This window comes from Pipistrellus hanaki (assembly GCF_964339955.1).
Source record: "Pipistrellus hanaki genome assembly, chromosome: 9".
Taxonomy (NCBI): Eukaryota; Metazoa; Chordata; class Mammalia; order Chiroptera; family Vespertilionidae; genus Pipistrellus; species Pipistrellus hanaki.
In genome coordinates, this window is record NC_140511.1 from 48,365,451 (window position 1) to 48,392,094 (window position 26,644).

The 26,644-nt window shown below is 48.9% G+C and overlaps 1 protein-coding gene across 1 annotated transcript in view; it reads left to right on the forward strand.

Moving 5' to 3' along the window:
• The window catches only part of SWAP70 (switching B cell complex subunit SWAP70), a 66,797-nt gene extending 40,816 nt beyond the window's left edge, over window positions 1-25,981 (forward strand). The window contains exons 4-12 of the mRNA XM_084893485.1: window positions 1,933-2,160; window positions 5,777-5,923; window positions 7,661-7,769; window positions 10,927-11,108; window positions 14,530-14,637; window positions 15,519-15,685; window positions 22,186-22,384; window positions 24,213-24,309; window positions 24,645-25,981. Of these exons, the coding sequence (XP_084749611.1) occupies window positions 1,933-2,160; window positions 5,777-5,923; window positions 7,661-7,769; window positions 10,927-11,108; window positions 14,530-14,637; window positions 15,519-15,685; window positions 22,186-22,384; window positions 24,213-24,309; window positions 24,645-24,751 (1,344 nt within the window). The 3' untranslated portion in view covers window positions 24,752-25,981. The remainder of the gene's footprint in view (window positions 1-1,932; window positions 2,161-5,776; window positions 5,924-7,660; window positions 7,770-10,926; window positions 11,109-14,529; window positions 14,638-15,518; window positions 15,686-22,185; window positions 22,385-24,212; window positions 24,310-24,644) is intronic.
• The last annotated feature ends 663 nt before the right edge of the window (window positions 25,982-26,644 follow it).

A 26,644-nucleotide genomic window follows, 5' to 3' on the forward strand; every position in this document is an offset into this window, starting at 1 on the left:
GAGCATAAGCAAGTGTGTCGTATGGGGAAACTATTTACAATCTATGGCAAGTATTGGCCGACTACGGCTCCCTGACTGAAGCCAGCCCCCGATCTGTTTCATATCGTCTATGAGCTAGGAATTGTTTTTATGGTTTTCAAAGGGTTGTAAAAAAAACAAAAACCCACCCCAAAACAAAGAAGAAAATAAAACGGAGATGCAAAAAAGCTTAAAATATTTACTACCCAGTCCTTCAAAGAACAAGTGGGCCCCTGCCAGTGGTGCTGATGGCACTGGGGAGTGTACATGTGCGCTGGGCGGGACAGCAGGCAGGCGATGACCGCCTATGAGGAGCTTAGCCTTCGTCTTTGAAGCAGGGTTTCAAGATAAGGGTCGCAGGCTCAGGCTTTGTTTTAGAAAAATCTCTCTGGCAGAACACAGATACAAGGGGGCGATGCTGGAGGCCAGGGCACCAACCCGGAGGCCTGAACGAAGGCAGATGGGGTAGGAGAAGGCGGAGTTGAGAACTGCCTTGGACAGTTCTTCATTCTCTTTGACTGCGACCCATAGGAAGATCCACGTTTTATTTCACGACCCAGCACGCACAGATACATGCACACACAGAGCAAGACGTGTCGCTCAGAACATTTGTCTTCATTGTGGATAAGCTGAAACATTTTTTCATTTCCTTAAAGAAAATGCTGCTCACTGCCCACTAAGTTGGTTTCATATTGAGTCATAGCCTGTGGTTTGAAAACCTCCTATCCAAGAAGGGAAACACAGTGGGATTTTGTCACCGATTTGATGTAAGGGAACAAGGATCCTGCCATGGTGAATGGTCCTGCTCCCAACCAAAACCAATAATAGAAAGGGAAGCCATTTGGAAGGGGGAGGTGACAGTGTTTGGGAGTTAATAAGCTCTTCCAGCCGAAACCAGTTTGGCTCAATAGATAGAGCATCGGCCTGCAGACTGAAAGGTCCTGGGTTCGATTCTGGTCAAGGGCATGAACCTTGGTTGTGGGCCCATCCCCAGTAGGGAGTGTGCAAGAGGCAGCTGATCGATGACTCTCTCTCATTGATGTTTCTGACTCTCTGTCCCTCTCTCTTCCTCTCTTAAAAAAATAAAATAAAATATATTAAAAAAAAAAAAAAAAAAAAAAGCTCTTCCAGGCCAACCTAGAAAGTCTACATTGTTTACAACACTGTCAGAGTTCTTAATGGTAGGAGGCAGCATGAATTTAAAATAACTGCCTTTTATCAAAAATGTGTACATTGGGGAGTAATTTGCACATCTTACTTTGAGATGCTTATTTAATTGGGTGCTTGCATATCAGGAAAAGATGAATATTCTTTTTAAAAAAAATGAATATTCTGATATTTACAATAATAAAAGAGAAAGATGCAAGTTGACCATACCTTCACGATGCCCACAAGCCAATCAGGAGTGAGTATGCAAATTAACCGAACAAAGATGTCAGGTTAATTTGCATACGCAGGCACTTGGTGGCTAGGGGCGGGGCAGGATGCGCCTGTCACTCCGGGCCTCTGGGCAGTGTGGGAAGGCGGAAAGGGGGCTCTGGGGAAGGAAGGCTCATTCTTGCACAAATCTTTGTGCATCGGGCCTCTACTATTAAAATATTTATCCAAGAGAGAGTAATCAGATCACATTAATTAGTTTGCATATGGTAGTGTATGCGCAGTTTGCTTTAGAAATGTATACCAATATACTATCAGAGGGTTATCAGGGCTTGATTCCTTTACTTATTCCAGGTAAAAATAGAACCAGTGGCATTTGCCTACACCCTTCTCCCCGACAGTGTCATGATCTCCTGTTGGAAGTGTAAAAGAATGTTTCTTAAATGGGCCTTATCAGTGTAAATAACTTAGATGTATACCTAAGTTAAAAGTTATTTTTTTAACTAGTAAATAATAACTTCTAAACTCTTTCTATAGATTGAATACCTGCTTAAGAAACTGACAGATGCCATGGGAGGAGTCTGGCAGCAAGAACAGTTTGAAGATTATAAAGTCAGCTTTGATGACGGGAAAGACGGCCTCTCGGCGTGGGAGCTGATCGAGCTCATTGGAACCGGACAGTTTAGCAAAGGCATGGACCGGCAGACGGTGTCCATGGCCATTAATGAGGTCTTCAACGAGCTGATATTGGATGTGTTGAAGCAGGTAAGGCTCCTGTAACACTGTGTTTCTTCTCACCTTTGGAATTGGACATGTCTGAAGTGAGACACATGTTCATCACACAGATGAGTATGAGTCACTTGCACTTTTACACTGACTTAGGGCTGAACCAAGTTTCTTATTTCTTCAGGCTTTCCTTTTGCAGAATTACAGGTGCATTCCTGAAGTACGGTTAAGCATTGGCGTTGCTATTTATTTATTTATTTATTTATTATACATTTTTATTGATTTCAGAGAGGAAGGGAGGAGAGAGATATATAGAAACATCAACGATGAGGGAGAACCATTGATCAGCTGCCTTCTTCCTGATTGGGGATTAGCCCCTAAACCAGGCATATGCCCTGACCGGGAATCAAACTGTGACCTCCTGGTTCCTAGGTTGACGCTCAACCACTGCCCACCGCGGCCGGATGGAGTTGCTATTTTGAAAGAACTGTTTAAATGATCACATTTCCAAGTGGTTTTTAAAGTACTCTCGGTCACGTGCACATCCTTACCTGTTCCCCTGGACGATCCCCACGGCAGGCTGTGCAGCAGGGGCTGGTGGCCCCTGTCACAGGGTGAGGTGTGGGTACAGAGCTGTCAGGAAGGGCGCTCACAGAGTGTTAGAGGGATCGCCTCTGGATTGTGGAAGTTCTGCAAACTTTATTTTCTTCTTGGTCCCTTTCTTATTATTGGACATATATACATGAGTTTATGTATATGGTTATATATTGTTTTTATAAAATCAGAAAAATATTCTTATTTTTTTAAGAAAACCCCTTTATGTAACAAAATTGCATTTATCTTATTAGATTATGATCTTTGTTTTCTCAGCCCCCGAAAAGCAAACTGGTAATCGTATAGGGAGCTTCATGCTTGTTAAATGGAATGTATATATTTATTAGTGGATCTCTCAAATTTCTTATCCTACATAATAAAAGGCTAATATGCAGATTGTCCCCCTGGACCAGGAGTTTGACGAGGAGTTGACCAGGGGGTGGGGCCGACCAGCCAACCACCCGCAGCTCCTTCCCCCAGCCAGCCGCATCCCTGATGGCTCCCCACCGCCATCGGGTGGGCTGCCCGAACCCCACCCGTGCACACATTCATGCACCAGGCCTCTAGTATTATAATATTGAATAATAACTCCAATTTGTGATTCCCTTACTTCGGTCCTTTTTTTGCTCAGTAGGTGATATTGTCATCTTTTTTCCTAGTGCAGCCCATCAATAAACAGTAGTTGAGGCTTAATTTGTACAGGTTTTTGGTGCTTTGAGGAAATATAAGACATGATCTGATGGACTAAGCCCGTGAGGAAGGCAGGTTAAGGACTGAGATGGACTTCAGTATGAGATTGCTTAAAAAGATTAAAAAAAATTTACAGTTTACTTTCAATATTATTTTGTATTAGTTTCAGGTGTACAGCATAGCGGTTCCAGGGGTCCTCAAACTTTTTAAAGTGGGGGCCAGATCACGGTCCCTCAGAGAGCTGGAGGGCCGGACTATATTCCTACTGTAACACCTCGGCTGCGCTCACTGCCCAAAAAATCTGGCGGGCCGGATCAGACTCCTCTGCGGGCCACATGTGGCCTGCGGGCCGTAGTTTGAAGACCCCTGGTAGACAATCCTATACTTTACAGAGTGTTCCTCCTGATATTTCCATTACCCACCCGGCACCATACAGAGTAATTACAACATTGTTAACTACTCCTTCTGCTCACCTTACATCTCTGAGCTTATTTTCTAACTACCAATTAGTACTTCTTACTCCTTTAGCCTTTTTTGCTCCCTCCCCCCACCCCTTACATTTAATATTTAAAGGCCAGCTATTCTTGAACAGCCTTGAAAGGCTATAACAAGGTGTAATTTGTTGAAGTGAAAGTTTGAATCATACACCTTTGAGGCTGATATATGGGGAGGAGGTTCAGGCTTATAAGTATGCATAGAAGCTACACAGAGAAGCCAGCATCGTTAACTATTGCTTTATTCTTTCTTTGCTCATCGGGAGCAGAGTTCATCCTCCAGAATACTAGGAGGTCAGGTAGAAAGGTAGGTTGGTGCCAGAAGGTGATTGGCTGAGTAGATAATACTTGGCCCTTAACACCCTTTAGCATTTTTATTGACTGAGGTTTTAATTTACTGAGATTACTATTGGTGTGTGTGTGTGTGTGTGTGTGTGTGTGTTAAGCAGAATAGACTGAATAGTATAATGAACTCCCATATACCCACCACCCAGTCCCAGCAACCACCAATACATGGTGAATCCTACACTACCTACTCTTGCTTCTCCTGTATTGTCTTGAAATAAATCTCAGATATTTCATTAGATATTTATAAATATTTCTTTAAAATATTTTATTTATTTCAGAGAGGAAGGGAGAGGGAGAGAGAGATAGAAACATCAGTGATGAGAGAGAATCATTGATTAGCTGCCTACTGGGGGGTTGAGCCTGCAACCCAGGCATGTGTCCTTGATCAGAATTGAACCCGGAACCCTTCAGTCTGCAGGTCAACACTCTATTCACTGTGCCAGACCAGCTAGGGCAATATTTATAAACTAGAGGCCAGGTGCATGAAAATTCATGCAATGGAGGGGGGGGGGTCCCCCCTCTCACAGTCCAGGAGCCCTCAGGGGCAGGAGGCGGAGGCGACCTGGTGATCAGGGGAAGGCGACGTCCCATCACACCTCTGCTGCTGCCACTGCCGGCAGCACAAGCCTTGGCTGGCCCTGTTACCTGAGTCTCAGGTGGCCCTGGGCGGCTGGGCAGCCACCATCTGAGGCTTGCCTGTATCTTGGACGGCTGGGGGACTGAGAGGACTGGGGGACTCTGGAGGCAGGTGCATGGGGCAGGCCTGGCCTTGCCACATGCCTGTCTCCCTGTTAGGGCTGAGGGGATTGGGTGCTGTCATCTTGTGGCTGTCGGCACTGCCATCTTTGAAGGTGGGGCAGTCAATTAGCATAGTCCCTTCTTATTGGCTGTGGGTGCTGCCATTTTGAGGGTGGGGCAGTCAGTTAGCATATTCCCTCCTTATTGGCTGTGGGTACTGCCATCTTTGTGACATTGCGAGGGTCAATTAGCATATTCCCTCTTTATTAGATAGGATATTTCAATAAGTATCCCTAAAAGATATGGAATTTAAAAAAACTACAATGCTATTAACATCAGGGATTCTAAAGTTTACTGTCTGCCTGGCTGGCATGGCTCAGTGGTGGAGCATTGACCTATGAACCAGGAGGCCATGGTTCGATTCCTGGTCAGCGAGTTGCAGGTTGAATCCCCAGTGGGGGTGTGCAGGAGGCAGCTGACCGATGATTCTCTCATTATTGATGTTTCTATCTCTCTCCCCCTCTCCTTTCTTCCTGAAATCAATACAAATATATATATTTTAAAAAGACTATTGTCTATTTAGCTTTGCAGGGAGGGTAAGTGAGGGGTGTCTAAAATTCTGCATAGGCTTTTGTTTGCATGTGCATATGTGAATTTGAGTGGCTTTCATAGACCTCAAAGGGCAAGAACCATACATCAGATAATGGAGTAGGTAAGAATATCAAGGAAGAGAGATAGCAGCTCTTATACATAAAAGGACAGGAATTTATGTCAGACTTAATCTCTTATAGGGCTACATGATGAAAAAGGGTCACAGACGGAAAAACTGGACTGAACGCTGGTTTGTACTAAAACCCAACGTGATCTCTTATTATGTGAGCGAAGATCTGAAAGACAAGAAAGGAGACATTGTCTTGGATGAAAACTGCTGTGTGGAGGTAAGAGCCTACTGTTACCTCTTTGTGGTGCTGCCCCCTGCTGCTCAAGGAGCGTATCTTCCTTGTAGACTTAAGGGCCTTAAAATAATCTTAAATCATAATATAGGCTAAAGTTGCAATAAAAATTAAAGATACCTGACAAATTTTTTTTCTAATATGAGTTCGTTTTCTGTCTTATACTCGTGAAGAAAGGATAGGGATTAAACCGCGTTTGTACATTTACGGAATCATTTATTGAATAAAATGGAGTCATCAAAAGAAAATAAAGCAAAAAAAAAAAAAAAAATCAGTTGAAATAATGAACATTCCAGAAATTCTGGGCCATTTTGAGTGCAGTGAATAAAACTGAAGAGGAAGTGAGCAATATCTTTGAATATTTTTTTTTAATTAAATATGTTTTATTGATTTTACACAGAGAGGAATTGAGAGGGATAGAGAGTTAGAAAGGTCGATGAGAGAGAAACACCGACCAGCTACCTCTTGCACACCCCCCACTGGGGATGTGCCTGCAACCAATGCACATGCCCTTGACCGGAATCGAACCCGGGACCCTTCAGTTCCCAGGCCGATGCTCTTCCACTGAGCCAAACCGGCTTTGGCAAGTGAGCAATATCTTTGAATATTTTGAGTGACTTTCAGTACATCTTATTCATAACTGTTAATTCTGTCAGGAAGTGAAGTCCTCGAGAACATATGTTTTTGAGTATTTGTATCTGAACTGTTCCCGGGCCTGTCTTTGTTGGAGAACATTTCGAATACCTACGATCTCTCTCATAAATGATATGAAGTAGTATTGCTCTAGGGTGTGCAATGCCCATTAGGGTTTTTTTTAAGACTCCGCTAAACATGAAGTCACAAAGATTACAACAGCCATGCCGGTCTCCTCGTAGGGGTGTAGGGCAGGGGCCCCAGCTTGCCGGCACAGACTCCAGGTGTGCGGAGGAGGAGGGCACACCTCTGGCGGCGTGGGAATCACTCTGGCTTAGCGGCCTCCTAGCTCATGGGAGGGAGGACCTGGAGGAACTCGGAGGGCTGCCTCCCAGGGTTCTTGTCAGGGACGTGCTCAGTGTGCGTCCCTGTGCTTAGGGAAGCCCACAGCCTGGCATCCCCATCAGGGGGCCGCTCTCCCCGTCAGGGTTTGGTGTGCTGATCAGGAGCCACTGTTCCCATAAATAAAGTTGCCCACTGGATAGAAGTAGTGAATCAGTTAAATGCGTTTAGAGGTATTTTCCATTGACATTGAATTCAGCCAGATGTGTATAAATAATTAAGGTGGAATTTAATTTTAAAACTTAAAAAATAATATCTTCGCCTTGGCCAGGTGGCTCCATTGGTTAGAGCCATGGTCGGCAAACTGCGGCTCGCGAGCCACATGCAGCTCTTTGGCCCCTGGAGTGTGGCTCTTCCACAAAATACCACGGCCTGGGCGAGTCTATTTTGAAGAAGTGGCGTTAGAAGAAGTTTAAGTTTAAAAAATTTGGCTCTCCAAAGGAATTTTCATCACTGTACCGTTGATATTTGGCTCTGTTGACTAATGAGTTTGCTGACCACTGGCCTGATGTGCCAGGGTTGTGGGATGGGTCAGGCACATACAAGAAGCAACCAATGAATGCATGCATAAATAAGTGGAATATCAGAAATCTATGTTTTTCCCTCCCTCTCTCTCCCTGTAAAAAAATAAAATAAAAATAAAAAATAAAAAAAATCTTAAAGAACTAACTTAGCTTTCTGTTTTAGTCTTTGCCTGACAAAGATGGAAAGAAATGCCTTTTTCTCATAAAGTGTCTTGATAAGACCTTTGAGATTAGTGCTTCCGATAAGAAGAAGAAGCAGGAGTGGATTCAAGGTAAGGTGACTTTTACTGTTGGTCATGATATAACTCGAAAGCTCTGGCTTTCTATTTTTGAACCTCATGAAAGATACTAAGGCCTTGTTCCCTCATTGTCTGTGTTTGTACTGGGTATAACATGGTAGCTTAAAGAAAAACAAACCAAGAGCAGTTTCCAAATTTTTAGTCAATTTCATTTTTGTAATCATCTTACGGGAAAATTGTAAACTGGACATTTTTGAGTCTTATTTACTTCTACTATTTGAAGAGTGTGGAATTTCCCCTTTTAAAAACTGTGAAGAGCCGAAACTGGTTTGGCTCAATGGATAGAGCATCAGCCTGCAGACTGAAAGGTCCCAGGTTTGATTCCGGTCAAGGGCATGTACCTTGGTTGTGGGCACATCCCCAATAGGGGGTGTGCAAGAGGCAGCTGATTGATAATTCTCTCTCATCGATGTTTCTAACTCTCTATCCCTCTATCTTCCTCTCTGTAAAAAATCAATAAAATATATTTTTAAAAAAACAAAAAACTGTGAAGAGTTTTAAAGTGACCATCAAAGAATGAGACACTATATATTAGATTTTTTTAAATGATGGGGAGATTCTGAATATGATATTCTTAGACTTAGTTATGTTACTGGGCCCCCCCCCCTTTTTTTTTTTTTTGAGTCCATGTGCCTGTGTGGACTGGCCAAACACATGCAGGCGCAGGAGTTTGCAGTATAGAGAGAAAAATAGTTTCATATTGAAGTGACGAATCCAGAGATGGGGAGCTAACCCTAAAAACCTCCGTGGCACATAGGTTAAGATTATATCGGGCAAAAATCACAAGACACGGAGGGGTAGGGGCTCAGGTCGCGCTGGGAGCTGACTGGCTGGAGGTGAGGTACGGGTGATGAATCATTTCTTCGGGTCTGGAGGAAGGTCTGAGGTCTGCTCAGGTGACCCTCTGTCTGGGCTCTCAGGAAGGTAGCTGGGTATTTCCATTTTAGGGCTCAGGAGCCGAAACATAACCGAGGTCAAGATGTTATCTGTAGTCTGGACCCTGTGACCATTAGTCAGGTCTGGGCTGGCTCCTGCTGCCCTGGGGGTGGCTGATTATCCGGGGGAAAGGCTAGGTTGCTGAGGGGTATCCCGAGAGAACTAGTATTTTTAGAGCCAGGATGTAAAACTAAATTTAATCAAAGTCATGGGAACCCTCAGGGTCAGGCAAAAATAGATTACATGGAAAGTTGTGCTCTTTTTTGATGTGGTTTAAGTGTGTGAGGCAAGCCCAGCTGGGTTTGACTGGTCTTCCCCGAGTCACGTGGGCTGAGTTATGAATTCCGTAGCTGCTCTCCTCTCCTGGGGAATGGGAACAATAACAGTACTGCCCCCCCGGTTGTTATAAAGGATAATAATTAGATAATGAAGTTATACTTAAAATTATATTTAATGTATTTAAAGTGGCACAGCCTTGCAGAAATGCTTGTGATATGTTGCAAGCAATCTAAATGTCCATTGATTGGGAAACGGTTGAGTACAGTATGGTACAGCTACGCCGTGGGGCACTGTGCAGTGTACTTTGTGTAGTGATATGAAAGCTCTCAAGGGTAAATTAAATGAGAAAGCCAAGGCTCAGAAGGGTGTGCTATGCCCCTGTTTGTGTCAAAAGGAGGCGGAGGATGTATATACATATTTACTTGTATATTCTTAATCTGTTTCAGGAAAGATGCACAAGGGGCTGTTAGCAGTAGTTTGCGGTGGAGAGGGAACCCGGTACTTGGGGATAGGAGTAGGAGAGAGACTTCCTGTCCTTTCATGCTTTTGAATTTGAACAAAAGTATTAACTATTAAAAAAATTTATACAGCCCTAATCGCTTTGGCTCAGTGGATAGAGCGTCGACCTGCGGACTGAAGGGTCCCAGGTTCGATTCCTGGCAATTGTAGGCACTTTCAGGTTCGATTGTAGGCACTTTCCCAGTAGGGGGTGTGCAGGAGGTGCTGATCGATGTTTCTCTCTCACTGATGTTTCTGACTCTATCCCTCTCCCTTCCTCTCTGTAAAAAATCAATATATATATATATATATATATATATATATATATATATATATATATAAATATATTTTATTGATTTTTTACAGAGAGAAAGAGAGAGGGATAGAGAGTTAGAAACATCGATGAGAGAGAATCATTGATCAGCTGCCTCTGGCACACCCCCTACTGGGGATGTGCCCACAACCAAGGTGGAATCAAACCTGGGACCTTTCAGTCCACAGACCGACGCTCTACCCACTGAGCCAAACCGGTCTCGGCAATAAAATATATATATTTTTAAAAATTTATACAATTGAAACCATCAGGAAAGAAATTTGGTTTTATTTAAAAATTAGATAATGCACGGAAAGGGTACACCTATAGTCAGGATTCGATAAATGGTGACTGCTATTGACATCTCAGGAAGCGGGGATGAGGGAGCCGTTTTCAAAAGGCACAGTTGTCTGGCAAACACAGCACAGCAGGTAGCAAATCAGATACCCGAACTTTGAATCTGAGCCCTTACTGTGCCTAAATCTTAGCCTTTTGAGAAGTATGGGGAAGGGAGTTGAAAGTGTAATTTGTATGAAAGTGTTGTTTTATTTATTTATTTATTTATTTTTTTAAATATATTTTATTGATTTTATACAGAGAGGAATTGAGAGGGACAGAGAGTTAGAAACGTCGATGAAAGAGAAACATCAACCAGCTGCCTCTTGCACACTCCCCACTGGGGATGTGCCCGCAACCAAGGTACATGCCCTTGACCGGAATCGAACCCGGAACCTTTCAGTCCGCAGGCCGATGCTCTATCCACTGAGCCAAACCGGTCCCGGCTGAAAGTGTTGTTTTAAATAAATTCTTCACATGTGTGTGGTGTTCCTGAATCAAGCATCTATTTAAGCACAGATGCATAATTTTGGAATGTTGGAGCTAAAAGTGACTTTAGAGATGATCTCTCTCATTTTAGAGACGAGGAAACTGATGCTCAAGCCACGGTGTGACCTCGGTGACTTGCTCACGGTCACCCCGGTCCTCGGTGGCAGAGTAAGAATCTACCCGGAGGCCGGTCTGGCTTTCTTCCCGCTGTGCCATTGCCGTGTTCGGGTCCCACAGAGTGACGGGCGTTTCCTGTGCTTCCTCCCGCCCCTTTCACAGCCATCCACTCCACCATCCACCTGCTGAAGCTGGGCAGCCCCCCGCCGCACAAAGAGGCCCGCCAGGGCCGGAGGGAACGCCGGAAGAAGCTGCTGGCTGAGCAGGAGGAGCTGGAGCGGCAGATGAAGGAGCTCCAGGCCGCCAATGAGAACAAGCAGCGGGAGCTGGAGACCGTGAGGAAGGTGAGGAGAGGGGCGCTGGGCCGGGCTGGACGGCTCTTTGCAGGGCAGAAGCCACAGCTGCCTCACTTCCGAGCTTGGTTTTACCGAGACCAGCTTACTGCAGATTGCCAAGAATGCACGAGCACAGGAGAGCGAACTTCTTTGTTTAGGGGATTAAGTGTCTCAAATCTACGCGTGCTACCCTGTTTCCCTGAAAACAAGACAGTGTCTTATATTAATTTTTGCTCCCAAAGATGCGCTAGGTCTTATTTTCAGGGGATGTCTTATTTTCCCATGAAGAAGAATACAGTACACATTTATTGTTAAATGAAAATAAAGGAAATTTATTACCTGTATACACTACGGTAGTACAGTAGTTGTCAACACAAACCAGACAAACTATGAATCCTACAGTATCAAGAATCTACTCATTTATTCAGTGGCAATCATGTCATCATCTTCTGGAACATCATCATAACAATCCAATTCCTGAATTTCCTGGTGAATTTCTTGTGACTCCATTTCTTTCAGAATCAGTGGACCAAATCTCTCATGTTTAGCCTAGAGGGGGCCTTATTTTCGGGGGGATGCCTTATATTTCACTCAGAAGGAAACCTGTAAGTAGGTCTTATTTTCGGAGGATGTCTTATTTTCGGGGAAACACGGTAGCAGTGGCCACGCCGACTCTGGCCAATAATCTGTTCCTGGGTGTGACTGACAGGAAAGTACCCTCCCTATTTCATCCAAACTTCACTGGGCCCGCGTCTCTGTATCAGCCCCACTCCTTCCCCCGGAGATGTGCAGGGAATAGACCAGACCAGTGACTCCCGGGGGGCGTAAAGCCGCTGTTTCCTGGCGAAGCTGCACGGGACCTGCCCATAGTGCTTGGCCTTCCTCTGCTCCTCTCCTGTTGTTCATAACGAGGTTAATTACAACGGCATCAGTATAAGGCCCCTCCTGCCTGGTGCGATTCTCTCTCTGCAACCCAGGGAAATGCCACACTTCATGCTGACTTCCTCCTCGTGTTTTTTTTTTAATATAGTTTAATATAGTTTGACAATGTTAAGAACCATGTGGACATACAATCATAGAAATAGCTGTGTTCCTATCCAGCACATCTTTCTAAAAGCAGCTCTAGCCAAAACCGGTTTGGCTCAGTGGATAGAGCATCGGCCTGTGGACTGAGAGGTCCCAGGTTCGATTCCGGTCAAGGGCATGTACCTTGGTTGCGGGCACATCCTTGGTAGGGGATGTGCAGGAGGCGGCTGGTCGATGTTCTTCTCTCATCGATGTTTCTAGCTCTCTATCCCTCTCCCTTCCTCTCAATAAAAAAATCAATAAAATAAAAAAAAAATAAAAGCAGCTCTAAGGTCTTGCTGCTCTTCTTCCCAAATCACTCCTGCATCTCGTCTCCTCCCGCTGTCATAAATCTTTAAAAACCCCCCTCACAGGCTTGGACGAGCCCCCACCACAGGAGATTGCTGCTCCCCCCACCTGCTGTGCACAGCGTGTGTGGATGTTACGAGTGGGGACCCGGACCAGGTGCCCCCCCTTTATAACTTAGGAAATGGGTCACACCTACAAAGTAGAGCGTGAAATACGTGTGTACAAATACAGCGGCTGTTTCTGAAAGTACTAACCGAGTTAGGATAGAATATTGCCAGTCGTTTAGAAGCTCCTGTGTCCTGTCTTTAAAAGAGATTTGCGAGCAGCAAGTTTGTGGTTTATGGGTTTTTTAAAAAATATATATTTTATTAATTTTTTACAAAGAGGAAGGGAGAGAGATAGAGAGCCGGAAACGTCGATGAGAGAGAAACATCGACCAGCTGCCTCCTGCACACCCTCTACCGGGGATGTGCCCGAAACCAAGGTACATGCCCTTGACCGGAATCGAACCTGGGACCTTTCAGTCCTTAGACCAACGCTCTACCACTGAGCCAAACCGGTTTCGGCTTTATGTTTAGTTTTATGAGTTTTTATACATGCCTAGACTCCTGTAATTACCTCAGACAGAATACAGACAAACTCCAATACCCAAAGGATTTCCTCACTCTGCTCCTTGTATTCAGACCCTCCCCTCACCCCAACCCCTGGAAACCACCCATCTGCTCTGTTCCTGTGTATTTTGGCCTTTTCCAAATTCTCATATAAATGGAATAAGTCAGCATGTTTGTTTTCATGAGTTCTTTCACTTGGCATCGCGCATTTGAAATTCATCCATCTGGTGTCCTTTATAATTCCTTTGAACTTGGCCTCCCAGTAGCACGTAGGTCTCCCTGCCTGCTCTGTCATGTGAGTGCTCGCCTGAGGTGACAGGGCCTAGGCCACTTGGACAGCTTTCTTATTACATAGCTTCATAGATTTATTTTTATTTGTATTGTTATTGACTCCAGAGAGGAAGAGAGAGGGAGAGAGAGATAAAAACATCAATGATGAGAGAGAATCATTGATCAGCTGCCTCTTTTATACCCTCTATTTGGGACTGAGCTCCCAACCCAGGCACGTGCCCCGACCGAGAATCAAACCTCTGGCCTCTGGTTCATAGGTCAAGGCTCAGCTACTGAACCACTGAGGCCGGGCTTACGTGGCTGTTTTTTAAAAAAAATATATTTTATTGATTTTCACAGAGAGGAAGTGAGAGGGATAGAGTTAGAAACATCGATGAGAGAATCATCGATCAGCTGCCTCTTGCACACCCCCTACTGGGAATGTGCCTGCAACCAAGATGTGCCCTTGACCGGAATCGAACCCGGGACCTTTCAGTCCGCAGGCTGATGCTCTATCCACTGAGCCAAACCGGTTTCGGCTTACGTGGTTGTTTTTAATCGTCGTTTCCCTGGGAAAGGGAGTGTGGAGCTCCTGAGGCCACCCTCCTGGGAGTCGGGCTCTCGTAAGGTTTAAGGAATAATGTGGCAATTCTGTACAGTAAGAACCCAGGCGGTAGGTCTCAGACCTCATGAATGCATTTGCCAGTGACTGTGACTCAGTGGCTCCATTGCAAAACGCTGTTCAGACTGATCAGCAGTCACTGATTTAGCTAATTAAAAAAATATATATATTTTATTGATTTTACACAGAGAGGAATTGAGAGGGACAGAGAGTCAGAAACGTCAATGAGAGAGAAACATCGACCAGCTGCCTCCTGCACACCCTCCACTGGGGATGTGCCCGCAACCAAGATACATGCCCTTGACTGGAATCGAACCCAGAACCCCTCAGTCCGCAGGCTGACGCTCTATCCACTGAGCCAAACCTGTCCCAGCTATCAATAGCTAATTTGTTTTGTATGTTGACTGGGAAAATATTGGAATAGAAGTCTAGCAGATCCAAAAGTTTTGCGCTGTGTCTGTGGGACATTAAGGAGGCTTGGATTCTCGCACGTGTTAAGTGTGACCATTTCTCTCTCCAAATGCATTTCTATGCGTGGCTTTCGATCGGGTAGAAACTGGAAGAAGCGGCCTCTCGGGCAGCAGAAGAGGAAAAGAAACGCCTGGAGACGCAGGTGGAGCTGCAGGCCCGGTTCAGCACGGAGCTGGAGCGGGAGAAGCTGGTGAGCCCGCCCGCGCGCCGGGGGATGCTGCCGGCGCGGCTCCCGGAGCCCGCCCGGGGGTGGGCGAGGGCCCGCGGGGCCGCAGGGAGGCCGGGTGTCAGCGTGGCTCTGGGGGAAGTTGTGTGTCTGTTCGTTCACCCGTTGTCGGTTTACTGAGCAGCTTCTGTGTGCCGGGCACCGAGCCCAGGATGTAAAGGTGAAAGACGTGAACCTGGCTTCCAAGACCCCGAAGCGGAAATTTAAGGAAGGGGGTGATAAGGGCTGTGGTCAGGGTGCCTGTGCCTTGGTTTGACTGGACAGTCAAACTGCGGCTTGTGAGCCACATGCGGTTCTTTGGCCCCGTGAGCGTGGCTCTTCCAAAAAAATACCACATGCGGGTGGGCACAGCCTCTGCCATCCTGGGATCATTATCACCAGCATCCCTTTTCCTTCCCAGCGTGTCCTGGCGTGGGGAATAAATAGCCGTGGAAAAAGGGCACCTCGGCTCCATGGCATTTCCCCTCGTAATGCGCCGAGCCCGAGGTCCCGGAATCATGAAAACACACGGAGTCTGGTCTGTTGCCCTCAGCAGCTCCGATTCATCTAAGGCAGTGGTCGGCAAACCCATTAGTCAACAGAGCCCAAACATCAACAGTGCCACGACTGAAATTTCTTTTGAGAGCCGAAAACAGACTTCTGGGCACGGTTGTAGTTTTTGCCCCGGACTCTCGGGGTGTGGTTCCGGTGTTGGTATCGGGAGGGTGGTGCTCGGTTCCTCTGTTCTGCCGTCAGGGATGGAGGGCAGGCCCCCCCGTCCTGCTGGGCTGGTGGTGGTGGCGTGGGGGGGTCTCCCTGAGGGTGGGGCCCGCCTGCATGTGAACGTGGCCCCTTTCTCCCGTCAGATCCGACAGCAGATGGAAGAGCAGGTTGCCCAGAAGTCCAGTGAGCTGGAGCAGTACCTGCAGCGCGTGCAGGAGCTGGAGGACATGTACCTGCAGCTGCAGGAGGCCCTGGAGGACGAGCGGCAGGCCCGGCAAGACGAGGAGACGGTGCGGAAGCTTCAGGCCAGGTACCACACTCGCCTTTGCACGGGGTCTGGGGTGACGCCCGCTGGTGGAGAGGGAGGGGGTGCCCGATGGGGGAGACCTGGAGGCGCGGTGGCTGCGTGGTCTGTTCTCAGGCCCGGTGCTGGGAGAGCCTCGCCCCTGGGGCTGGGGCTGCCCTGTGCTTCAGAGAGGTCTCGGGGTGTTGGATGGGGTGCCCCGCTAGAACGCCCAAGGACCCAGGATCCGCTCTGGCGGGACCCTGGCCTCGCCGGCGTGCTCCGGACCAGAGAAGGGCCCTTGGGATGGAGATGGGGGCCTGCTTCACGCCAGCCTCGCAGCCGCTTTGGGGGGACCAGGAGGAAATAAGCAGTTTTCGGTTGGCCATTCAGGATAAGTGAGATTCTTTAAATAATTGTTATTCAGAATCTTACTTTCAGAACTTCTTAAAGCTAGACTGTGTTTTTCCCGTAGAGCAGGGGTGGGGCACGTCTGGCCCCTGGGCCGTACAAGGCCCGTGGAGTCATTTGGTCTGAAATTCAATAAACCTAGGAGCTTTTAGTCATTGCAACATACCTTTATAGTAAGTGAATTATATTAAGTGGATGATGTTATAAATATCTAAATGGCCCCTGGCAGCAAAAAAGGTTCCGCACCCCTGCTTAGAGCTTGCAGAGTCAGGTGTACTATTTATGGCAGTCTTGTTCTTGGCTGAGAACTCTGGGATTTTGGTCTTTGCAGCAGCAGGAGGACGGGGTAGAGGGAAGACCCGAACGTGAGGTTGGAGCTCTCCACTTGCTTCCCCACTTGTGTTCTTTGAGATTCTTGTCCGCCCTAAGAGCATCGAGCCCGGTGGCCCGCTGGGCAGTGCAGGAGCGCGGGCTTCGGCTGTGACTCCACCTCGGGGAACAGCGGCGGACGGCCGGGCAGGTCTCCCAGGCTGCTATCCTGTGGCGCGGCAGAGGAGGCTGGCTTAATATTTAGGCAGGAAGAGAAGAGAGGAGGTCTTCATTGTATGCTTTGCCAAAATGACTTTAAAAATAAACAGGTTTTGGAAATTTCAATTCTATTGTAAAGGGAAAATTGTCTTCTAAGTAGAAAATCAAATGCTTCGCGTGTTGCCTGGCCTTTACAGTCCCACACGTGTGTGCTCAGTGTCCTGTGATGTTAACTAGATTCTTAGAACTGCCACCCCGTCGCCATTGGCAGTGACGTTGGCACAAGTTTCTCTCACTGGGAAGGTTTGAGTCCCATGTGACTTCCATGGAGAGGCATTCTACCGGCACAAGATGGACCTGGGCCTCTTTATAATTTCTGGTGTGTTGGGGGATTATAGGTTACCCTGTGCAGAGAATTAACAGGTGAGCTATGATCTATATTTTACTTCCCTGCAGTTTTGAGAGAGGTTGATTATAACACGGCAGAGATTCGATCACAGAGGGAACTAGATATCTCTAGAAATGTATTAAAATACTAGAGGCCCAATGCACGAAAATCATGCAAAAATTTGCCTTCCTTCCCTCTGCTGCCTGCACCAGCTTCCCTCCAGCATCTGGGACCTGGGCTTTGTCCAGAAGGTCATCCAGAAGGATGTCCGGTCTAATTAGCATAGTATGCTTTTATTATTATAGATTAGTTATTTTGTATTTATCAAATGAGTGCTCTTTAAGGGGTAATTTTGGATAAAACTTTTGGCTTTTAGTGGTAAATATTAGAATCACCTGTAAAGTTAAAAAAAAAAAAATACAACACTTAGGGCCTGTCCCTCATTTACTGAATCAAAATATCTGTGGGTAGGACCCAGGAATGAGTATTGCTATTTAAAAAACTCTGGCTAATTATTTTGTACATTCTGATTTAAGTCCATAGCAAAGTGGTTTCAACCTTCTGAATGCAAATGTAGCTATTACATAAGTACACATTTGCACCAATAAACTGAAATTACTGCTCAAAGATTAACTTTTTCTTGATGTGCAAAGGCCACTTTATGAATATAATTATTTTATTACTTTAAATTATTTTTCTTTCAACTTAGTTTTTGGAAATTGAAATGGATAAACGGACGCCCTCTGGTGGTCATTATAAGCACGGCCAGCCCGGAAGGCGGGGCCTGGTTCAGAGGGTCATTTTGTCAGATTGGCAAAGGGGACTTTCTCCTTGCTCCCGCTCCCATAGGCCATAGGCCTTTCTCGGTAGCAAATCAAGGGAAATGCTCATGGAGATGAGATAGGAACACTTAAGTCTCCCTCTGAGGAAATGAAACTACCTTAGGTGAAGGGCATATGTTGAGGGCTTTTTAGTTAATCCTCCGCCCTTTCTTCTGGCAATATTTTCCTTCTTGGTATAGTTGGCATCTCATTCTTCCACTGCATGACCCTTTCTCTGTCACTGTCTTAACATTAACTCAGTATTTCCTCAGAGATACTTTATTTATTTTTATTTTTAAATATGTTTTCTTCATTGATTTTAGAGAGGAAGGGAGAGGGACAGATAGAAACATTGATGAGAGAGGAACATCACTAATTGGCTGCCTCCTGCACATCCCTCACTGGGGAGGGACCGAGCCCACCACCCAGGCATGTGCCCTGACCGGAATCCATCCAGCGACCTCTTGTTCCGGGGTCGATGCTCCACCGCCGAGCCACTCTGGCCAGGCTCCCCAGGATGCTTTATATGGTAGTAACGTGTTTAAGTACAAGAACTTAGACTTGAGCCATCTGGGTCTTGTCAATTTCTTGATACATTAAAATTAAAGTTCATTTTTTTGATGTGTAACCTGTAGGTCGATAGCCTCTTCTGAATGGGAACTCACAAGAAAACTGTTCCGTTGACATTGGGAAATCCCAACTATTGGAGCGTTCTGGAGGCTGAGCCATAACCCATTATGACTTCCGCCCACTATGTATGACTAGACTGTGTGGGTTCCTCAGAGAGAAAGGCGGTGAGGTGAGGCGTACCATTAGAGTCCACTCAGGAGACGGAACCCACACAGTCATGTCTGCTGTCTCAGCAGCTGGTGCTGTGCCTGGCACAGGACAGGCGCCCACGGTATTTTGTGAGTAAATGGCGCCCAAGTTCGACTCACTGGGGCCTCTCGGAGCAACAGTCTCTTCCACGTGTGATACTTTCCGTGTTGTGAAGGCGGTGAGGGGCCGAGCTCTGGGTTTGGTTCTCAGCTACTTTTTAGCTGTGCAACTTTAGAAAAGCCATTTCACTGCGTTGAGCCTTCAGTTCCTTATCGATAGACGAAGGCTAACTGCCAACCTTGCAGGGCTGAGGAGATGACATGAGATAATGCATGCAGACTGCTGGTGGAAGGCCTGGCGTTTGCTAGTCACTCCGAGTGTTGGCTTCTGTCCCTTTATCTCGTTTGCAGATGAGGAGGAGAGATAATATGTAGAATGTAAAAATAAGAATTCTTCAAAAGATACTGACCAGCTGGAATGATGGTTTGATACCAAGAAGACAGTTTACAATAGCAACAGAAGCCAGCTGGTGTGGCTCAGTGGTTGAGCCTCAACCTATGAACCAAGAGGTCACGGTTAGATTCCTGGTCAGGGCACATGCCTGGGTTGGGGGCTCAGTCCCCAGTGTGGGGTGTGCTGGAGGCAGCTGATCAATGATTCTCTCTCATCATTGATGTTTCTATTCTCCCTCTCCTTTGCTGAAATAAATTTTAAAAAATATTAAAAAAATATATTAACAGAGCAAGTACAGGGTCCAGGAGACCTGGCTGAATAGAAATTCATTTGAAAAGACTCGGCGTTTTACTTCCTTGTGATGTGACTGCCAAAAGCCTCGCCTACTCTCAGATGCCTCAGTGAATGTGAGAATCCAGAGCTAATGAGGCAATAATTCCTCCGTAATAACAAAAGCTGCTTCAGTCAGCATTTTCTACGTGATAGGTACTGTCCTCATACCTTACGCGCATTGTCACGTTTAATGCACCGGCAAACCTTTGATGGTGGGTGTTGTTCCTATAATTTTTCTGTAAATGAGGAAACAGAGAGCTTAGATTCTTAGGTCAGGGGCTTGTTTGCAAGCCACAGAAACCAACTTGCATTAGCTAAAATAATAAAATGATCCCGGGGAAGGTTCCTAAGTAGCTCACCAGTTCCACGGAACAGCAGGTGGCCAGGCCTGGAGCCCAGGCAGGGACCAAACCCCCGCCCACACCAGGCCACGGGAGAGGCCCGTCAGGAGGCCCGTGGTGCTGGCACGGGCACCGTGCCGGTGGTTGCTCCTGCCACCGCTGGATCGTGGATATTGCTGCCACAATGAGTTCCCTACCGCCTCTGTCCGTTCCTCAGAGACAAAGGTCCCGGAGGGGCAGCTGCTTAGCCACGCCTGGCGGCCAAGGGGCAGGGGGAGCAGGTGTCGCCTCCGGCTTCTGTAGCTGGAGATGCGCCCTGCTTTCCATCAAGACACCGGCAGTGCCAGGGTCTCTAGACGGGTGAAGGGGATTCCGATGCTGGCCGCCTACACGCCGCCAGTGTCCACCCCCTCCGTCCTTCTCCCTGGGGCGAAGACGCAGGCCCTGCCAGTCTCGTTCACCTCTGTGACCCGGCACCAAGAACGGACCACACAGGGGGCATAGGTCCACGCGAGCGGGGGAATAGACTGTGCTGGTCAGACCTCACGCAGTGTGTGCCCATCGCAGCCCAGGAGACACCGAGGGGGCACCGCCTGGCCTTTGTGGAGCTCGGGGTGGGAGGCGGGAGGGCCATCTTGGCAGAGGGAGACCTTTCCAAGGACTGAGGCAACTGGCCCCTAGTCTACAAAGCACCCGGTGCCCATCACACCGGGTATCCGAGCCGAGTTGGGTAACCACCTTGCAGGATGTTGTAGAGGGAATTTTGACAGAGCTGTGGTTGGGGTTAGAGAGGGGCAGTTGGTTGGGGGCTGGAGGGGGGGCAGTGTGCTCAGAAAAGGGGTGTGGAGTCTGTTCCTTTACTTCCTTTGTGTTGGTTTTAGAAGAGCAGACATTCTGGGGCAGTGACTGGCCTCTGTGTGGTTTGTGACTGATGGTCCAGGCACTGGAGGTGTGTCCCGTCCTGGGCTGGCATCTGACCAGTGTCTGTACTTTGGGTACAGGTTTGGGTTGTCTGTTGGTTTAGTTGATTTAAATACCTAAGTATCTGAGAGTTCTCAGACAGGTAGCCTGTTAAGAGTAACACTAGGGGCACAGTGCACGAATTCGTGCACCTTGAAAGGAACTGTGGGCCATGAGGCTGCGGTGGGCACAGGGGCGGGGCTTGGCCCATCCTCTGTCTCCCATCTGGCCCCTCCCACTGCAGCCACACCCGCCTCGTCCCTGTCTGCCTGCAGCTCTGCTCCCGCTGCTGCCACTTTTCCCACGTATTGACAGTGCTGGCCCCGCCTGCACCCACTGATGCTGATGGCACGGAGCAATTGGGGCCAGCAGTGGGTGCAAGTGGCGGCTGCTGCTCTGATCGCCCCTCAGGAGCAGGGGGCGGTGGAGAAGCCCTCAGGGGCGATTGGGGCTGGCAGCCACTGCTCACCTCACTAACTGTGCCGAGCGATCAGGGCTGGCATTGGGTGTGAGCAGTGGCTCCAGCAGTGGGTGTGAGCGGAGCTGGCACCAGCAGCAGGTGTGAAGGCTGGGTGGGACCGTGGCGTGTGGGAGCAAATAATTTTCAGTAACCACCAGAGGCTCACTCCGATGACAGCGACCAGCACCCCACTTTGGTCTGGTGCCCCCCCCCCCCCCCACACACACACACCCCTGCTCCACCATCCCGCCATGGCGACGCCCTCCATGTTCTGCGCACACCCCCTGGTGGTCAGCACACGTCATAGTGACCAGTTGTTCGGTTGTTCCAGTTCTGCTGTTTTTGTTTGGTCTGTTTGCATATTAGCCTTTCATTGTATAGGATTTGGAGCCACACAGACCTGGGTTGGAGCCCATGGTGGCGTGTGCAGTTGGCTTTTCAGTGGCTTCACGTGTAACGGGGAAGGGACAGCGCCTGGTTGGTGGGGTTGATGATGATGAAGGTGACGTGCTTGGCGTGCAGTAATTGTTTAGTAAATGGTTTCTGTTATTATTCCACCTTTTGTTAGTTTCTTCTGTCTCACCTTCGTTAGCTTATCAGCCTTTCCCTCTGTGATAAGTTCTTACGGATGAGAGATGTTTGAATGCTGGAGGAACCAGGGAAATTCCAGAACGGGGCCCTGCCACCTGCCAGGCCAATGCCCTGGGTGAGGCCCCTTCACCTTTGTGCCGCACTGTCTTCATCGTCAGCGTATTGTGAGGGTTAACTAGGAGTGCACGCAACTGTTGGCCCAGCTCGAGGCACAGGGAGCCTCCTTCTGTGCCATTAATTTTTTTTCCAAAAGACGGTGAGACAGTTTGGAGTGGGAGGCGTGGGCCGCTCTGGGCCCGAGCTCCCTCCTTGCAGCAGGAGAGAGGCGGACAGGCGACCTCGAGAGTCTCTCCTGGCCGGGTGCCTCGTCACGGGGGTCGGGTGCGGAGGCCTGGGCCCAGGACCCTGCGCTCCCGTTGCAGGTTGCTGGAGGAGGAGTCTTCCAAGCGGGCGGAGCTGGAGCGGTGGCACCTGGAGCAGCAGCAGGCCATTGAGACGACGGAGGCCGAGAAGCAGGAGCTGGAGAACCAGCGCGTCATGAAGGAGCGGGCCCTGCAGGAGGCCATGGCGCAGCTGGAGCAGCTGGAGCTGGAGCGGAAGCAGGCGCTGGAGCAGTACGAGGTACCTCCCTCCCGGCAAATGCTCACTTATTTATTTTATTATTTATTATTTTTATTTTTTCATTTTATTAAGGTATTATATGTATACATACCTTACCAATCTTCTCCCCCTCCCCCCAACTCCCATACATGCCCTCCCTCCCCAGAGTCAAATGTGCATTTAAATGGTTAAAAACAGGCCTTTTGTTTTGTTGTTAATCCTCACCCAGGATGTTTCCATTGATTTTTAGCGAGAGTGGGATGGAGGATGAGAGAGAGAGAGACAGAGAGACAGAGACAGACACAGAGAGAGAGAGACAGAGAGACAGAAACAGACAGACAGAGAGAGAGACATCGGTGTGAGAGACATATCTATTGGTTGCCCCTGCAACTGAGGTGCATTCCCTTGACCAGAATCGAACCCAGGACCCTTCAGTCTGCAGGTGGACGCTCTATCCCCTGAGCCACTCTGGCCAGGCAAACAAGCTTTTTTATTTTATTTTTAAAAAATATATGTTTTATTGATTTTTCACAGAGAGGAAGGGAGAGGGATAGAGAGCTAGAAACATCGTTGAGAGAGATACATCGACCAGCTGCCTCCTGCACACCCCCATAGGGTATGTGCCTGCAACCAATGTACATGCCCTTGACTGGAATTGAACCTGGGACCTTTCAGTCCGCAGGCCGACGCTCTATCCACTGAGCCAAACTGGTTTCGGCAAACAAGCTTTTTTAAAATAAGAGAACATTTGCTCAGCGGCAAGAAGCCGAAGTAAGAATCTTGCTTAGCTGGAAGGAAGAAAAAGGCGGTGAGGTGTGTCAATTAGAGTCCACTCAGGAGACGGAACCCACACAGTAACGGGAACGGGGAAAATTTAATATAAACAAGTATTAACTATTATATAACCGGATTACCTATGAAGCGAGAAGGAAAACTCTGAGAACATGGGGACGGCAGGTGCAGGACTGAGGCAGAGCACCCAGGAAGGACAGGCCTGGAGGGTCCCCGTCAGCCCAGGGCTGGGCCCGGGCCTCCTTGGGGAGGCACAGCCGTGGCCACTGGACGGTGGGGAAGCTCCCCAGGCTGCTGTGCCCCCCGACCCCACTGGGGGCTGCCTCCGGGGCCCTGGCCAGAGCTGCCACCGGGAGGGACCACCGGATCCCCCGGGGGGTGCCCCACGGGTGTCCCACGTGCCTCGGGAGCCGCTGAGAAGAGCCCAGTGGAACTGGGAGGCCACGCCCCTTCCCCCTTCAGCCCCCTCTGCTGACAGAGCTGAGATGGTGCCCGCTGGGGGAGGCTTACCCGGGAGCCGCGCTGGGCAGTGGAGGGTGGGCCAGGTCCTCGGTGTGACCTCGGGCAGGCACCCAACTGCTCTGAATCCTAGTTTTCCCTGCGAATGGGGGCACGATGGTTCCTGCTTCTTAGAGTGACCCGCAGAGAAAGCCCGAGCTTATGGGAAGGGGCCAGTTAATTTATTTATTTATTTTTAACTGCAGCTTCTGGGAGAAACTTAACGGTTTAAAAAAAATATTTTATTGATCTTTAACTGCGAGGAAGGGAGAGGGATAGAGAGTTAGAAACATGGATGAGAGAGAAACATCGATCAGCTGCCTCCTGCACATACACCACCCTCTCCCTCCCCCGCCCCCCCCCCCCCCCCCCCCCCCCCGCCATTGGGGATGTGCCCGCAACCAAGGTACATGCCCTTGACCGGAATTGACCCTGGGACTCCTCAGTCCACAGGCCGACGCTCTATCCACTGAGCCATACCAATCAGGGTGAGGGGCCAGTTATTTGGCTCTTCAGCTACCAGGATGTGTTGCCAAATCAGAAACCTCCTCTGTTCCAGGGGGTTAAGCAGAAGCTGGAGATGGCCACTAGTAAGACCAAGAGCTGGAAGGACAAAGTGGCCCAGCACGAAGGGCTCATCCGCCTGATAGAGCCAGGTGAGGGCCGTGTGTGTGTGTGTGTGTGTGTGTGTGTGTGTGTGTGTGTGTGTGTTTGGTTTATCTCTCTGTTTCCTTGTGATAAACCAATCAGAGGCGTGCAAAGAAGCTTCTTCCGCCCCCATGTAAGAAGCCCGCTGACGAGGGGGAGTGTCTCTGACGTCCTGGCCCCCGGACAGACCGCAGGCCGGTGCTCCCCAGTGCACAGCTCGGTGCTCCGGCCGCTGGGCCTGCGGACGCTCCTCCAGAGGCGGCCCCGGGACAGGCCCGGTGGGGTCAGGTCACGTCGGGGCGGACACGGTCCTGCCTGTGTCTCAGGCCTGCTTGTCTTCCAGGTTCCAGAAACCCCCACCTCGTCACGCACTGGGGCCCGGCCGCCTTCACGCGGGCGGAGCTGGAGGAGCGCGAGAAGAGCTGGAAAGGGAAGAAGGGCACCGAGTGACCGAGTGACGGGCCCGGTCCAGCCGCCGCCACGTGGCTCTGCCGGCAGCCGGAGGGCTTTGTGCGGAAGGCAAACGGAACTGGCTTTGCTGCTTCTAACCTTTCTCCCTTCAGCCTCCCGTTCGGTCAGACACTGCGGAAGCCTCGGCCGTCTTCCTGCAAACGAGGGCTCATCTGGGAAGGAAAAAGCCAACACTGCCAGCTCCTCACAGACTCTTTCTCTGAAAACGGCCGCTCCTGGAAATCCCTCTGATTCTCATCAGCATCGCCCCGTCCTGCTGGGGGGCGGGCTGGTGCTCTGGGTCCCCGGGCGCTCGGACCTCTGTGGACTCCGGTCCGCCACCTCCCTCTGCAGCAGGTGTCCTCCTCCCCGTACCGGTGTCTAAGCTAGATCGGCAGTTTCCTGGCAGTTCACACGGGGTGCCCCGACCGTCCTGCTCCGAGCCGGGAGCCAGCAGCTGGTCCGAGCCTCGACTGAGCGGCCGCAGTCCAGGGTGTGGCTGTGCAGGTGTCTGTGTAAAGCTCGGTGCCACCGGCTTACCTCTGGCTCCGGGGGCTGTCTGGGCAGTCGGCATCCTTTTAAACAGACACACACAGTAAGTCCTCAGTAGCATTATGAACAGTGCTGGCACCTAAGGGAACTGATGTATACAGCAAAACCAGTTTTCCCGCAGGCTAATCCATCAAGGCCAGGGCTAAGTGTTCTTGGTATCTCCTCAGCGTGGTAACAAAACGGGGTTGCACCAAACGATGTCACTCAAGGACCTGCTGTATTTAGGGATCAAAGCCCGTAGATGAACTGAGTGGATCCCGTTTGGAATGAGATCTTGAGAGCAGCTGAATTCCTCCTACGATTTACAGTGGTTTCGGCGGTCAGCGTGCTGACGGAGCCCGGTGTTACTTTTGTAGTTACTGTACAGAGCGTCTCAGGAGTGTGGGAACGCTTGTCCTATTCGGGCCTTTTCCCTAACAAACAGGCGTTATGATCATTTATAGGAAAACATTTTAAAAGTGTATTTTTGTCAGGTGCCATCTTGAGAGGGAACAAAATATTTATAAATGTTCAAACATTCTTACCTAAATGTACGATGTAATATGCTGAACAATCTTAATTTTTTTTTTGCTAATTTTCTAAGATATATTAAACATATTTTGTATGATTTTTAAAAAATGGACTTTTAAGAAAATAAAAAAACACACACCCCAGAACAAGATACATTTAAAACTGATTTAATAATAGGACCCTGGAGGTGTGTGTGTGTGTGTGTGTGTGTGTGTGTGTGTTTTCATACAAGGAGATGAGCTTGGGAGACAAGCTGGGTGACAGGCTGGGTGAGGAGTGTGGGCCTCCCACCAGTGCTGCCCCTGAGTTGACCTTGGCCTCGTGTTCGGTGTCTGAGTCACGGATGTGGGTAACCGTGTCAGCTCACAGCCGGGAACTTACAGAGACAATATGCCTCCCTCATTGTTGCTCTTGCCTCCAAGCCTCTTACCTCTGCTTCCCAGATTCATGTGCCTCTCCGTTTCCCCAGAGTAAACAGTGTGGTTTTTTTGTTTGGTGCCAAGGTTGGTTCTGTTTTGGTTGCCAAGAGTAAGACTCCTGCTGTGGACACCGGAGGCCACTCCTCCAGCGTGACGGCGTCTCGGGGAGCTGACCTCTCCCTGCGAGCGAGAGGGTGTGCCGCCTGGTGTTTTGTTAAAAACCGATTTCGCCGCGGCGGTGACTCTCCACCAGCATGAGTTCGCTCCCCGGGGGACACTTGGCAATGCCCGGAGACCTTTCCGGTGGCCACAGCGGGGGTGTTCCTGGCATCCAGTGGGCAGAGGCCAGGGGTGCTGCCTCATGCCCCTCAACCCGCAGGACCGCCCCCCGCTGCAGAGAACTGTCCGGCTG